The following is a 13,040-nucleotide window of genomic DNA, read 5'->3' as shown; positions in this document are numbered from 1 at the left end:
TGCTACAATATGCTTGAGTAGTAAAGCTTATTAAGAATCTAATCCAGTGTAATAGACAGCAATGCATGTACTGAAATCTATGAAACACAGGAATGTTTCACCAAGATATGTGTTTTTATTAATGCAATATGCAAACCCACCCCCCCCACCCTACCAGCCATAAGAAGAGAAAAACTAAGTGGAGCAAAGCTGCAAAGTTAACAGCAGGAACAGTGAGAGCAAATGAGACACGACAGTGAAGGCCAATAGAAGGGAAAACAAAGTCTCCGGAGCCGGGATGTTTTGGGAAACCGAGAAGGCCACAGCAAGCTGGTTTGGACTGAAACAAAGAGCACCAGGAACAGAGGTTGTGGAATAGAACACCCCCAAAGGAGCCCTGGGCTTAAAACCCTCCTGAGAGCTGGAGCAATTCAGAGATCAGCAGCAGACCTGGACGGCCTGGGCCCAGGACAAGAACTCCCATCCACCCTTCCCCCCACCCTTCTTCTGACATTACACCCAGACCTGGCCGGCCTTGGGTAGCGTATGTGAGTATGAAAGTGAATTAGGGCTAGGGGCATTAACGCTTTCTTTCTTCCCCTGAGTGACGTGGGAGTGTTCCCAGCACTCTTTGCTGTTGTTTTATTATTTTATCAATAAAGCTTTAAACTTAGACCCTTGGTGTGCCTTGTCATCTCCTCCCTAAAAGATCCTTGGCCTCAGCCTGATCAACTGACGCCTTCAGGCAGGTTGGTAACAAAAATCTGTCACAAGGGCCAAAGATCAAATACCTCCAGGGCTTGAGGAAGGGATGTCTGATTAAAATAGGGACAATGAGGCATCTAAGAGAGCACAAACTACTTCGTTGTTTTGTGTTTAGGATTACAGTGAATACTGAACAGTAGCACAGCAAGCATGAGGAGCTCCAGAAAATCCTGCAGATTTAAAAAAAACATGTCCATGTGCTAAAGACTTTTGTTTAAAACCTTGTGTATCATAGTGCAGGAGTGACCCTTGAAGAAACAGAGTTCTAGGTTATGGGGTACCTGAGGGAGGATAGTCTAGTGGTTAGAACATGGAAATGGGAGTTTTGAGTACTGGTTACATTCTCACTGTGGCACCATGGGCATTTAGGTCCAGCTCCACAAAGGTATTTAGGTATTTAACCCCCAGTGATTTAAATGGGTGTTAGGCACCTAAGTACTTTTGGGAATCTGGACCTTATTCCCTCTGTGCCTCAGTTTCCTCATCTGTAAAATGGGAATAATAGTTCCCTGGCTCACCAAGGAGGCAGGATGGAGAAAATACTGCAGTAAAAGGTAAATACTGTGGTGGGAGTAAATACTAATAAGTGTTAACGGTAGCCACTGCACTGTGTTTTCCAGCCCAAGCTTTCCAAGTGTTTTAGCAGTATTAATGGATTAAGCTGAAGAGTTCCCTTATGAGGTAGGCATTATTCGCATTTAAACAAATGAGATGGAGGCCTAGAGAAGTAAAGTGTCCTACTTAAAGAAAGGAAGTCTGATGGAGCTGGGAACAAAAACCAGGGCTCTTGTTCCAAGTCATATTCCTTAACCACATGAACCATCCTTTCCCTGGGAGGAAGAGAAATTGACTGAAATACTGTATAATATTATATAATTGTTACATGTATCTGCTTAACAACCAAGACATATACCTAATGTAACACAAGAGGGTACTTTTATCATTAAGGGCCAAATTCAATTAAATATTTTGTTTACTGACCACCTCAGCTCACATCTGTTAAGTAGAGGGGCATATGACCAAGTGGCAGGCCTAGAGGACCTGAGTTCTAGTCTTTGCTGAGCAGGATACTTGATAAGATGATGACAGGTATGGAGCTCCTGAGTTCTACTTTTGCTGAATACGGAGATTTTTGACAAGTCACTTGTCTTCTGTGATTCTGTTAACCCCAGAGAGATAACTAGCTAAAGAGCAGAAAGCTCAGTGTGAACCAAATGCTACATCTGGAACTGAGGTTGTGGAAGTGACTTTGCCACTTATCCCCTTGCCACTGACCAATGCCAGTTTTCACAGACTCCCAAGTATATCTTGGGCTCCATCATGCCATGACACCGTATCACTAAGTAAGCATGTTTTACACCATGATTCAAATATCTTGACAATTTGGTTCTGTAGGCCAAATATTTCATGTCTGCTTTCTCATCCAGTAACCACACTGTTAACTACCTGTACTGTAACCTGGATGTTTTTAGTTGTTACTGCCTGCATTTAGGTCCTGATCCTGCAAAGACTAATATGCTTGCAATGTGACTAGTCAATGTGACTGCTCATGGTGGTAAAATGATGCACACGCTTACGTCTTTGCAAGATGTGTGATTTAGTAGCCATGCTTTTAATATGAAAATCACAGGCAAAAGTAATTAAATTTATTAGAGGTTGTAGTTTCCAAACAAACATATTTACTAAATGGCAAACCTAAGAAATTCATTACAATTGCAAAGCTTAAATGAAATGTTTTATTATATAGCAGTATTGATTTCATGAGTTGTCTATATTCAGAATGTATAACAGTAAAATATTTACTCTTGATCACTCCCACTAACTGAGATAATTGAAAGCCAGGTTGAAAACACTGCCTGATTCACAAGGACAATAGGAGGCTTAAATAAAGGGGCACTGTAAACTTGAAATCCAGTCAATTTAAAAAAAGTTAAAAGTAGCTCATGGGTCTCCACTTGTAATTGAGATCTGCTGTCAGTTTTAGTGCTTTTTAAAGACCCTATTTTCATTTAAAATGTTTCTCTGCTCTGTTGATTTGTGAAAAATTCACACAAACAACAGGAGCAGGTGCCTAAACTTATGCAACGAACACCATGAAATTGACTATACAGAAAGTCCAGTCAAATACACAAAGGAAACAAACCAAAGCAATAGAGGAATTTAAAAAAAGCTCTCATCTTTCAGTTACAGCCACATTAGATGTTACTTGTAACAATAGCAGGGGAAAGATTTTCAGTAGGGCTGTCGATTAATCGCAGTTAACTCATGCGATTAACTAAAAAAAATTAATCATGATTAAAACAATCGCAATTAATCCCAGTTTTAATTGCACTGTTAAACAGTAGAATACCAATTGAAATTTAATAAATATTTATGGATGTTTTTCTACATTTGCAAATATATTGATTTCAATTACAACACAAAATACAAAGTGTACAGTGCTCACTTTATATTATTTTTATTTACAAATATTTGTACTGAAAAATGATAAAAGAAATAGTATTTTTCAATTCACCTCATACAAGTACTGTACTGCAATCTCTTTATCGTGAAAGGTTTCAGAGTGGTAGCCGTGTTAGTCTGTATCAGCAAAAAGAACAAGGAGTACTTGTGGCACAAGTATTCCTCGTTCTTTTTATCATGAAAGTGCAATTTACAAATGTAGATTTTTTTTTTTTGGTTACATAACTGAACTCAAAAACAAAACAATGTAAAACTTTAGAGCCTACAAGTCCACTAAGTCCTACTTCTTGTTCAGCCACGCTAACAGAACAAGTTTGTTTACATTTATGGGAGATAATGCTGCCCGTTTCTTATTTACAATGTCACCTGAAAGTGAGAACAGGCATTCACATGGCACTTTTATAGCCGGCATTGCAAAGTATTTACATGCCAGATATACTAAACATTCGTATGACCCTTCATGCTTTGGCCACCATTCCAGAGGACATGCTTCCATGCTGTTGATGCTTGTTAAAAAAGCCCTAATTTTCAGAGAGAAGTGGGATTGTTAAATTAACAACAATGTCCCTTTATATTTATAAACTGCTCTGAGTTACTTCAGTGAAAGTTGCTATAGAAACACAAACTACTGAGCCAGATTACCCCCAATTACCATAATCCCCTCCTATAACTTCCATTACTTGTACAAAGTTTAAAACAGAAACAAACTGCACCTTGTTCTCTATTTCTCCATATGCAAAGAGTTCATACTGCTTGTCCTTTCTTTCACACACACCCTGCATACATCTGAGCTGATCTCTATTTCCTCTCCACTTCCACTTGGTCAGTGACAGCCTTGACACCCCTTTTGTCTCTTGCTCTGACATATGCCTTAGGGCATTCTTCCATGCTGCCCTGTCCTGTTGGAAGGCCCTTCCAAAATCGGTGAGGCCCCTCCGCCCTCTCAGCGTTCAGATTGCTCCTCAAAAACTCTGCTGCATCACCTAAAGAAATACAAGTGTCCCCATTTGAAAACATTGTATGTAAACCACAAAGCATTATGTTTGCCTAATGAGTCACCACCCAGTCATATCTCAGAAACATGTCTCCTCCTCTTCCCTCCCCATCCTCTCAGTTTCTCATTTCACTGTATATTTCATCATTAAGGTCCCAATCTTGCAATTGTTCTGCATGAGTGGATCCCTGTGCAAAGCCCCATTGACTTCTGTGAGGCTCCCTGTGGAGGGAAGTGTCTGCTCTGTGACATTACCCAGGGTACAATCTGGACAGTTGAACAGCTGTGTCCCCTTAATTCTCTAGCCTGGGGTGCCTTTTACATTGCTGTACTGTCCGAACATCCACTTCTGGCCTGCTCATACAGACTTCAGCAAATTCACTCCCAGTCAAATACATGAGCACTCTGACCACCCATCACTCGTGAATTACATACAAGGCAACAGCTGTGAATTCTTAGTCCCAACCTTGTTGCTCCAGAAATGTACAGTCCAGCATGCTACTGAACAACGCAAGTTCATAGAAAGTCTGTCATTTCATCAAAGGAAAATGATATATGCACCAGCTTTATTTTCCCAAATGGAGTTTCCCACACATTTTAATCCAAACACACTTGTGAAGACAAAAGAATAAGATAAGTTTATTAACTATAGGAAAGATAGATTTTAAGTGATTGCAAGTGATGATGCATAAACATCAGGATTGGTTACAAAAGAAAATAAAAGTAATACACAAGGTATCTGAACTTAAAAACAGAAGCCTTCCTCACCATATGCTGTAGTAAATTTCACAGGCTGCATTTCCTTTCAGTCTTGGACCACTTCCCCTCTTAGTTCAGTTCTTTGAGAGTCATTGATGTCATGAGCAGAGAGATGGGAGGAAGAGAGGTGAAGTCAACTGTTTTCCTCCCTCTTTATAATTCAATTTCTTATGCTCGAATCATCCTTGCTGAGCATCTGGACATAAGGTTTGAGTCTCCTTGTGATTAAATGTAAATTTCTTGTTCACACCTTGTCCCCTGCTGGAGGATGGCCGCTTAAGTAGGTGATGGCCCTTTAACACCTATCCGGGGTGCTAGTATGTCTTTGTCTCTGAAAAACTGGTTTATGGGTGCTACCAAAATGACAACATATTTCACTAATAGTCATACAGTAGAATCTTATAACTTCTCATAGAGTGTGGCTACACATATAACAAGGTAATATTCTGAAGATTATGACTTTTCAAATGATCCCTCACAAAGCATACTTTGTACAAAATTCATCATAGTCTTGTAAAAGTATAATAGTATAGAGCAGGGGTGGGCAAACTTTTTGGCCCGAGGGCCACATCTGGGAATAGAAATTGTTTGGCAGGCCATGAATGCTCACAAAATTGGGGTTGAGATGTGAGTGGGGGTGAGGGCTCTGCTGGGGGTGCAGGCTCCGGGGTGGGGCCAGAAATGAGGAGTTCACGGTGTGGGAGGAGGCTCTGGGCTGGGGTGGGGGAGTGAGGTCCGGGGGGTGGTGGTGTGAGGGCTCTGGCTGGGGAGTGCAGGCTCCTAGAGGCGCTTACTTCAAGAGGTTCCCAGAAGCAGCGGCACGTCCCTTCTCTGGCTCCTACCTGGATGTGTGGCCAGGTGGCTCTGCGTGCTGCTCTGTCCGCAGGCACCGTCCCTGCAGCTCCCATTGGAGCACCGGAGGGGGCCATTGGAGCATGTAGGAGCTAGAATGGGGCCATGCTGCGGCTTCCAGGAGCCACATGGTGCGACCCCCAACCCTGCATCCCGGCTGGAGCACCAGAGCGCGCTCCCCAGCAGGGGCTCGCAGGCCGGGTTAAAATGGCTAGAGGGCCGGATCCAGCCCACGGGCTGTAGTTTGCCCACCCCTGATATAGACCGTCACATGCTCACTTGGAACAGAGTGCAGGATTGGAGCCTAATGCATGTGCTAAATGCTAAGCACCTGAGCAGTTCCATTGAACTCAATGGAATTTTTAAATTAAACATGTACATAAAACTTGGCAGGATTAGAACCTAAGATTTGTAACCTCTGTGGGATCTGTATTTGTGTGTTCTGTGAAGCACCTATTCACACTTATGGGGGCTATAAACTGGTAAGTAATAAGTACATCTTTCAGCAGGATCATGAGTTACTTTGCCTTGTAGCCTTTCTTTATTAGAATCGAATATTTATATAGAAGTAGTGGGCAGAGACCTGCAGCCGGGCTCTGCATCCCTTGTGGTAGGTGCTGCACTAATACACAAGGCATGGTTCCTGTTCCAGAGTCAATGACCTCCGCCCTATAATAAAATCTGCACATCTGTGTCCATGGGGAGTCTCTCTGAAATCAATGGGGTCCCAGCAGGCACAAGCATCTGCCCTCATGGAGCTCATTGGAGGATTGCTGCCTAAAGTGACAAGAGACACAGGCAGGGTGGGAGAGGAGACAGTAACATATAGACTCAAAAAGAAAAGGAGAACTTGTGGCACCTTAGAGACTAACCAATTTATTTGAGCATAAGCTTTCGTGAGCTATAGCTCACTTCATCGGATGCATTCAGTGGACTGAACATCTCCACTAAATGTCCACTGAATGCATCCGATGAAGTGAGCTGTAGCTCACGAAAGCTTATGCTCAAATAAATTGGTTAGTCTCTAAGGTGCCACAAGTCCTCCTGTTCTTTTTGCGAATACAGACTAGCACGCCTGCCACTCTGAAACACATATACTGTTTGCAAGGCAGGGTGGTCTAATGAATGGGGCACTGGACTGGGGAATAGGAGATTTGGGGACAGATCCTCAGCTTGTGGAAGCTGTCATAACTCCTTTGATTGTAATAGAGCTGTGATAATTGCCACCAGCTGAGGTGCTGCCCCTAGGCTGTATTCCCAGTTCTGCCACCGATTTTGGGCAAATGACTTCACACCTCTGTGCCTGAACCCCTCCCTTGTCCTGCCTGTTTCCATTGTCAGCTCTTCAGGGCAGGGGGGCTGGCTCCTCAGTGTGTGTGTGGTGCCTACATCTCAGAGGGGTCCTCTAAGAGCTCATGTCTTTCTTCCACACACATCTACACGTTTGCAATATGTGCCAGCCCCATCTCCTCATCTGGCTAATAAAGCGTGCTAAGGAAACCCAGGCAGACCAAGCAGTGGAGGGACACCTGGATTATGGATCTTCCTTGACAGGATTTTTTTTTGGGGGGGGAGGGGGGGTTCAGCGCACGTGTGGGATTTTTGTGTGGGTCAGCCCCATACCACAACCCCAAGCCTACAGTCCAGCTGACACAGGCGCGGTTTAACCACCCTCGTGTGCGTTTCAGCCCGCCAGGATTTCATTGCTCGCTCCCCGCAAGCAGCGGGGCTGCTCCCCAGCCGGGTAGGGGGAGCCCTCTGACTGCCTGAGCGAGGGGGCTCCCCTGGACTTCCACGCCAGGGCAGGGCGCTGTGGCAGGCTGGAAAGCGGCCGGTCCCTGCAGCTCCCAGCCCGCCCCTTTCCCGGTGCGCGTGTGGGGCTCACACACACACACGCCGCCCGGCCCTCCCCTCCCCCGCCGCTCGCCCAGCCCGGCCAGACAAGGACACGCTTCCCCAGCCCGCTGCCGCCGCCTGCCCCGGGACAAGCCAAATGTCCTCGGCGCCCCTCCGCTCGCCCACCCTGCGGCCCCACAGGATGAAGAAGGACGAGTCTTTCCTGGGCAAGCTCGGCGGGACCCTGGCGAGGAAGAAGAAAGCGAAGGAGGGTGAGTCAGGCGGGGGGGGGACAAAGTGAATCAGAGCAACGTGACTCGCAGCAGCTGCTGCGGGCTCCCCCCCCCCCCCGCCCAGCTGGCCAGGGAAACGGGGGCAGGGACGCTTTGGAACAACCCCCCCGCCCCCCCCCATTGTTATTTCCATGGGCTTGAGGGCAGCGGAGGGGGGCCGAGAGCCCGCAGGCAGGTCTGGCGCCCGGCTGGGGCGGTGCGTGCCAGGGCCTGGCCCGCAGGGGCGGGCTGCGGAGAGCGCGCTCGGCAGAGGCGGCCTGGTAGCGCGGCGGGGCTGGGGGGCGCTCGCAGTCGGGGGGGGAGCGGTCGCAGCTCAGCTTGGTTGCGGGGGCGCCGCTGCTCAGTACAGACCGGCCCTTGCGTAGCCAGTGCTAACGTCAAAGGCTGCAGGGTCGTGCCCCGGCTCTCACAGAAAGCGCTGAGGCTCTAGCTTGCCGAATATTGGAAACCCCCCCCCCTCACTGCTTACTACCAGCTCTTCCTTTATTTGCTCCTCGTTCACTTAGGCAGGACGAGCCGCTTCCACTTCTTTTTCTGTCTAGTTTTGCTTCCCAGCTCCCATGCTCTTGCACGTGGGCTCTCAGTGAGGAGTGATAAGCCCGGACACTTTTTTTCTGTTGGAAAATGAGCTCATCGTTGGGAAAAGGCTGAGAGCCACTGCTCCAGCACAATGCTGTGGTGTTGGGGTTGCAAACAGTGCAAGAGACCCTGTAAATCCCGCCAGCTGTTTTCCAGGGCTGGTCTACATGCTGTTTTGCTACAGGCCTACCTGTTTTGGCTAGGGGTGAGACGGGATCCCTTTCCTTGCTGCAGTGAGTGTTTGCAGTGCTGTGCTACCATGGCGCAGCTGCTGTGTTGCAGCTGTGCTGCAGGTGTGATTTAAGTGTAAACCTAGCCCTAGTGTGGACACAGTTGTGCTGGTATAAGGGCCAGGTCTGCACTATAAAGTTTTGCTGGCATTGCTATATTGGTCACTACTTTTACTAGTATAGTTTATTTCTCTTGGAGTGAGGGGGACCTGGAATAGGCTATGCCAGCTAACGCACAGTTTTGTTCATATAAATTGCATCCACACTAAGGCCTGGTCTAAGCTAGAAAATGAAATTGGCTTAACTACATCAGTCAAAGGTGTGAAAAATCCACACCTCTGAACAATATAGCTAGGTCATTTTAAGTCTCTTTGTAGACAGTGCTAGGTTGACAGAAGAATTCTTTCCTTGATCTAGCTGCCTCTTGGGGAGGTGAGTTACCTACGCTAACAGGAGAACCCCTCCCATCAGCATAGGTAGTGTCCATTTTAACTATGGACAAACCCTCATGGCGGTGATACTGCTTTAATTGTATCAGAATAGTTAAAATGATGCAACTTTTATGTAAACAAGAAGATACTGTAATTAGATTTTGTAGAACTAGTTTTAATTCTTTAGGGGAAAATTTAAGTTTAGTTTATAAACTAATTGACAACGTCCCTTTTAAGGATAACTCACTTTCTTGCCCTTTGATTCTTTGACTCTGAATGCATGTCTAGTCCTATATAGGAGGTATCCCTCAGCATCATCATCCTTACTCTCAAACAACTGATATCTGGTAGCAGGAAATCCGAGTGTCATTTCCTTATGTTTGAATCTAATTTTTACGTTCTTGCTAATCAGAAAAAAGAAAAGGAGTACTTGTGGCACCTTAGAGACTAACCAATTTATTTGAGCATGAGCTTTCGTGCTCAAATAAATTTGTTAATCTCTAAGGTGCCACAAGTACTCCTTTTCTTTTTGCGAATACAGACTAACATGGCTGTTACTCTGAAACCTTGCTAATCAGAGACATTCTTGGCTCTGGTCTAGATTAAGATTGGAGGTGAGGGGGAAGGGGATAAATCACTTAATTTGAAACTCCTTTCACTTAACTATTGAAATTGTACAAAGAAAAGGATGCATCCGATGAAGTGAGCTGTGACTCACGAAAGCTTATGCTCAAATAAATTTGTTAGTCTCTGAGGTGCCACAAGTACTCCTTTTCTTTTTGCGAATACAGACTAACACAGCTGCTACTCTGAAACCTATTGAAATTGTGTATATTTTAATTACACTTAATTATTCTACGAACAGCAATTAACTGTACATTTTTTTTTAAAATATAAATGTTTGGCATCCAAACTTGGATCAAAGGAGATGTTGCTAGGCCATACCAAACCACAACCCGGGAGAAGAAAAGCCATTTCCTTTGATTAGTATACTTTTTTAATCCAGAGTTTCTCAGACCTTGTCCCACTGTTCCATTTCTGAGGTACTGAAGGAATATAGTCACAACGTCCCCTGATATAAGTCAATTTCAAAATATACAACTAAGTTTTTGGTTTTTGAAGGTGACTCTTTGAGCCTAAATAGGTTGCCAGCATCACTTTTAAACAAACAATTTCCACATTGTAAGATTGTATTTTTCAGGACATCTGCTGCTGCAGTCACTTTTAGATGAGGCCAAATGCATGTTTTGCTGAGCTTGCCCATTATTTTGCCAACTCTTGTAGTGGCCACAGCTCCCGCTGGCTATAGAATTCTTATTTTAATTATTGTCTTTTGTATCAGATGGAAACTGCTTGAGTTGTATTGCTTTTCTTGATGGGAAGGAAATCTAAATTTGTGACTCTTTCCTTTAAATGGGATGAATGGAAATGAAGAAAAAAAAATTTCCACAGACCTGTGTAGTTACCAACAATTTGTTTATTTCATGTTTACGTTCTGGCGGGGCCAGCATTATGACTTTGAGTGCATGGAGGTTATTCACTGTAAAGGGAAGTGGCTTCCATTCCTTTAGCTTCTTCTGCCTTCTTCCCTACACCAGCCAGCTATTTCTTTCAACCCGCCAAGGCACAAATGCAGTATGTGACAAAGATCCAAAATGAAAGACTCCAAAAATGCACATACAGGAAACTTGAAAGCAAATGTTGGGTTTCATTTCTTTCATATAAATAACCTTCTCTCTAACCTTAGTTTAATGATTCCAGTGTTGCAGACTCCAAGCATTTAAAAATCATGAGTTGCATCTAAACAATTCATGAGATTGGCGTAAAAATAATGGGATTTTTTTTTTTTTAAGTGTTGGGTTCTTTTTCTTTGCCTCCTGGTTTTTGATGCTTTTTGGGTGCACATTTTCAAGCTTTGCTCTGCAAACATCAGGGCTAGAAACTACCTTTTTAAAAATAAAAGCTGGGATTCTCCCCGAGTGATACACCTCCAGGAACTACAGATTTACACACACCAAAAATTGTGAGACTCAAGATAACGTTGCCAGAATTCACAGACTCATGGAAACGTAAGACTGGGAGGGACCTTGAGAGGTCATCTACATTGTCAGTACTTTGTTTCTGGATAGTTCTGGTCTAAATTTTCATTAATAATGTGAGAGGGCATGGAATAGAGGGAACTTTAAGACTAAAATGAGTGCCGTCCCTTGAAATGAGATGTTTGAAAAGTATGTGGTCAATCCCATTCATCTATGGTTGGGAATGTGGGAAATTGCTCACCAGAAATTATTGATACAGGGGCTCTCCCAAAACATATGAGTTAGTGTAATGCCAACGGAGTTACATATCCAGCAGTGGTCAAAATTAATGAGGCCTATTACCAATAGCCTGTATTGGGGATAGTATATTCGAAAAAGTGCCTTTTGGTGAATAAGATGTAGTCTTGGAGTCTGTGGTTGGTTTTTTAACATTAGATACAATTTTGTATTCCATTGGGTCAGAGATAGTTGTGTATCCAAATCTCTATTCCAAGCATCTCTGAAACTATCAGTTTTTAGCAGAGACAAGATGGGTGAGGTAATATTTTTTTTTATTGGCCCAATTTCTGTTGGTGAGAGAGACAAGCTTGGCATACAATCTTTGGCAGAATTTTTTGGACCAGAAAATCATAAAAGGATACTGTTGGCAGAGTAAATCCGGGAAGTTTCCTCCAAAACCATGGAGGTTCTGGAGTTCCCAATGCATCTGGTCCAAATACATTCATAAGTAAATGCTTTAGCTGGAGATATGTCCATGCTCTGGAGCAGGGCAAGCCAAATTGTTGCCAAAGATCTACAAATGGTTTAAAGTTATCATTGGCAATTAGCTGCGACATAGTCATCATTCCTCTGCCCATCCAATCCCTCCACATGAAAGTTTTGCCAACGATTTTCAGGCTAAGGATTGCTCCATTGGACTGCCTCTATATGGAAAAATGGATGGAAGCAGAACCTCCTAGCCAAGTTTGACCAAGCTTGCCTCACAGCTGTTGTTGTGGGAGCTCTGGAGCCATCAAATCTGTAATAATTTGATCCTACAATGCCTGAACGGGAGATGGGGTGTACCAAAAAATTACACTCCTTTAACTCCCAATCCACTGATGTTCTGTACTGAGCTTAATTCCTCCTGCTGCTCTGCGGTTAGCTAGAGTTTGTTTATTTAATTTAGATTAAATTATTTGAAAAGATGCCTATCCAAGGCTTTAGGCACTTTGACACCTCATTAATAATACATTGAAATCCCAGGAACATTAAAGTAATAATTTCAACAGGAATTCAGCCAGCCACCTACAAAAACTCCTTTCTCTCCTTTTGTCATTGTGTGAGCATACCCTCAGCCCTCTCTGCAAACCCTCTCAAACAGATGGTTTTTGCAGCCTACCTTGAAGGATACCAAATTCAGGCTATTCTGGACCAAAAGTGTGTATATGGGGCATTCCACAGACCCACAGCCTTCGGAGAGAACACCCTGCCAGCTGTCCCTTCTCTTTTCTAACAAGGGGGATCCAGCTCTAGCACTCCTACTGCCAGCAGCTGTGACAGTATGGCACAGGGAGAGAGGTGGTCCCTCAGGTAGGCCAGTCCCAAGCATTTAGCACTTTATAGGTCATTAACCAACACTCCATCTGAAGACCAATGGGCAGCCAGTTTAGATCCCAAAGCACTGGTTAATGTGTAGCCCACATAGGGGGCATGTTGCAGTCATCTAATCCTGAGGTGACAAAAGCATGGATCGCTGTTCAAAGTCCACATCTGAATGAAATGACCAGACGTGGATGGCAAAAAACTGACATCTCGCACCACTTGTCCCGTAAACAAGG

At 44.2% G+C, this 13,040-nt stretch overlaps 1 protein-coding gene across 1 annotated transcript in view; it reads left to right on the top strand.

Annotated features, from left to right (window-relative positions):
* The first annotated feature begins 7,702 nt into the window (after window positions 1-7,702).
* PARVB (parvin beta) overlaps window positions 7,703-13,040 on the top strand; it is a 97,467-nt gene continuing 92,129 nt past the window's right edge. Inside the window, exon 1 of the mRNA XM_084648885.1 lies at window positions 7,703-7,920. Within this exon, the coding sequence (XP_084505011.1) occupies window positions 7,806-7,920 (115 nt within the window). The 5' untranslated portion in view covers window positions 7,703-7,805. The remainder of the gene's footprint in view (window positions 7,921-13,040) is intronic.

This window comes from Lepidochelys olivacea (genome assembly GCF_965140295.1).
Source record: "Lepidochelys olivacea isolate rLepOli2 genome assembly, chromosome: 1".
In the NCBI taxonomy this organism is placed as follows: Eukaryota; Metazoa; Chordata; order Testudines; family Cheloniidae; genus Lepidochelys; species Lepidochelys olivacea.
The sequence above is the reverse complement of the archived record's forward strand: the minus strand, read 5'-3'. Positions and strand labels throughout refer to the sequence as shown.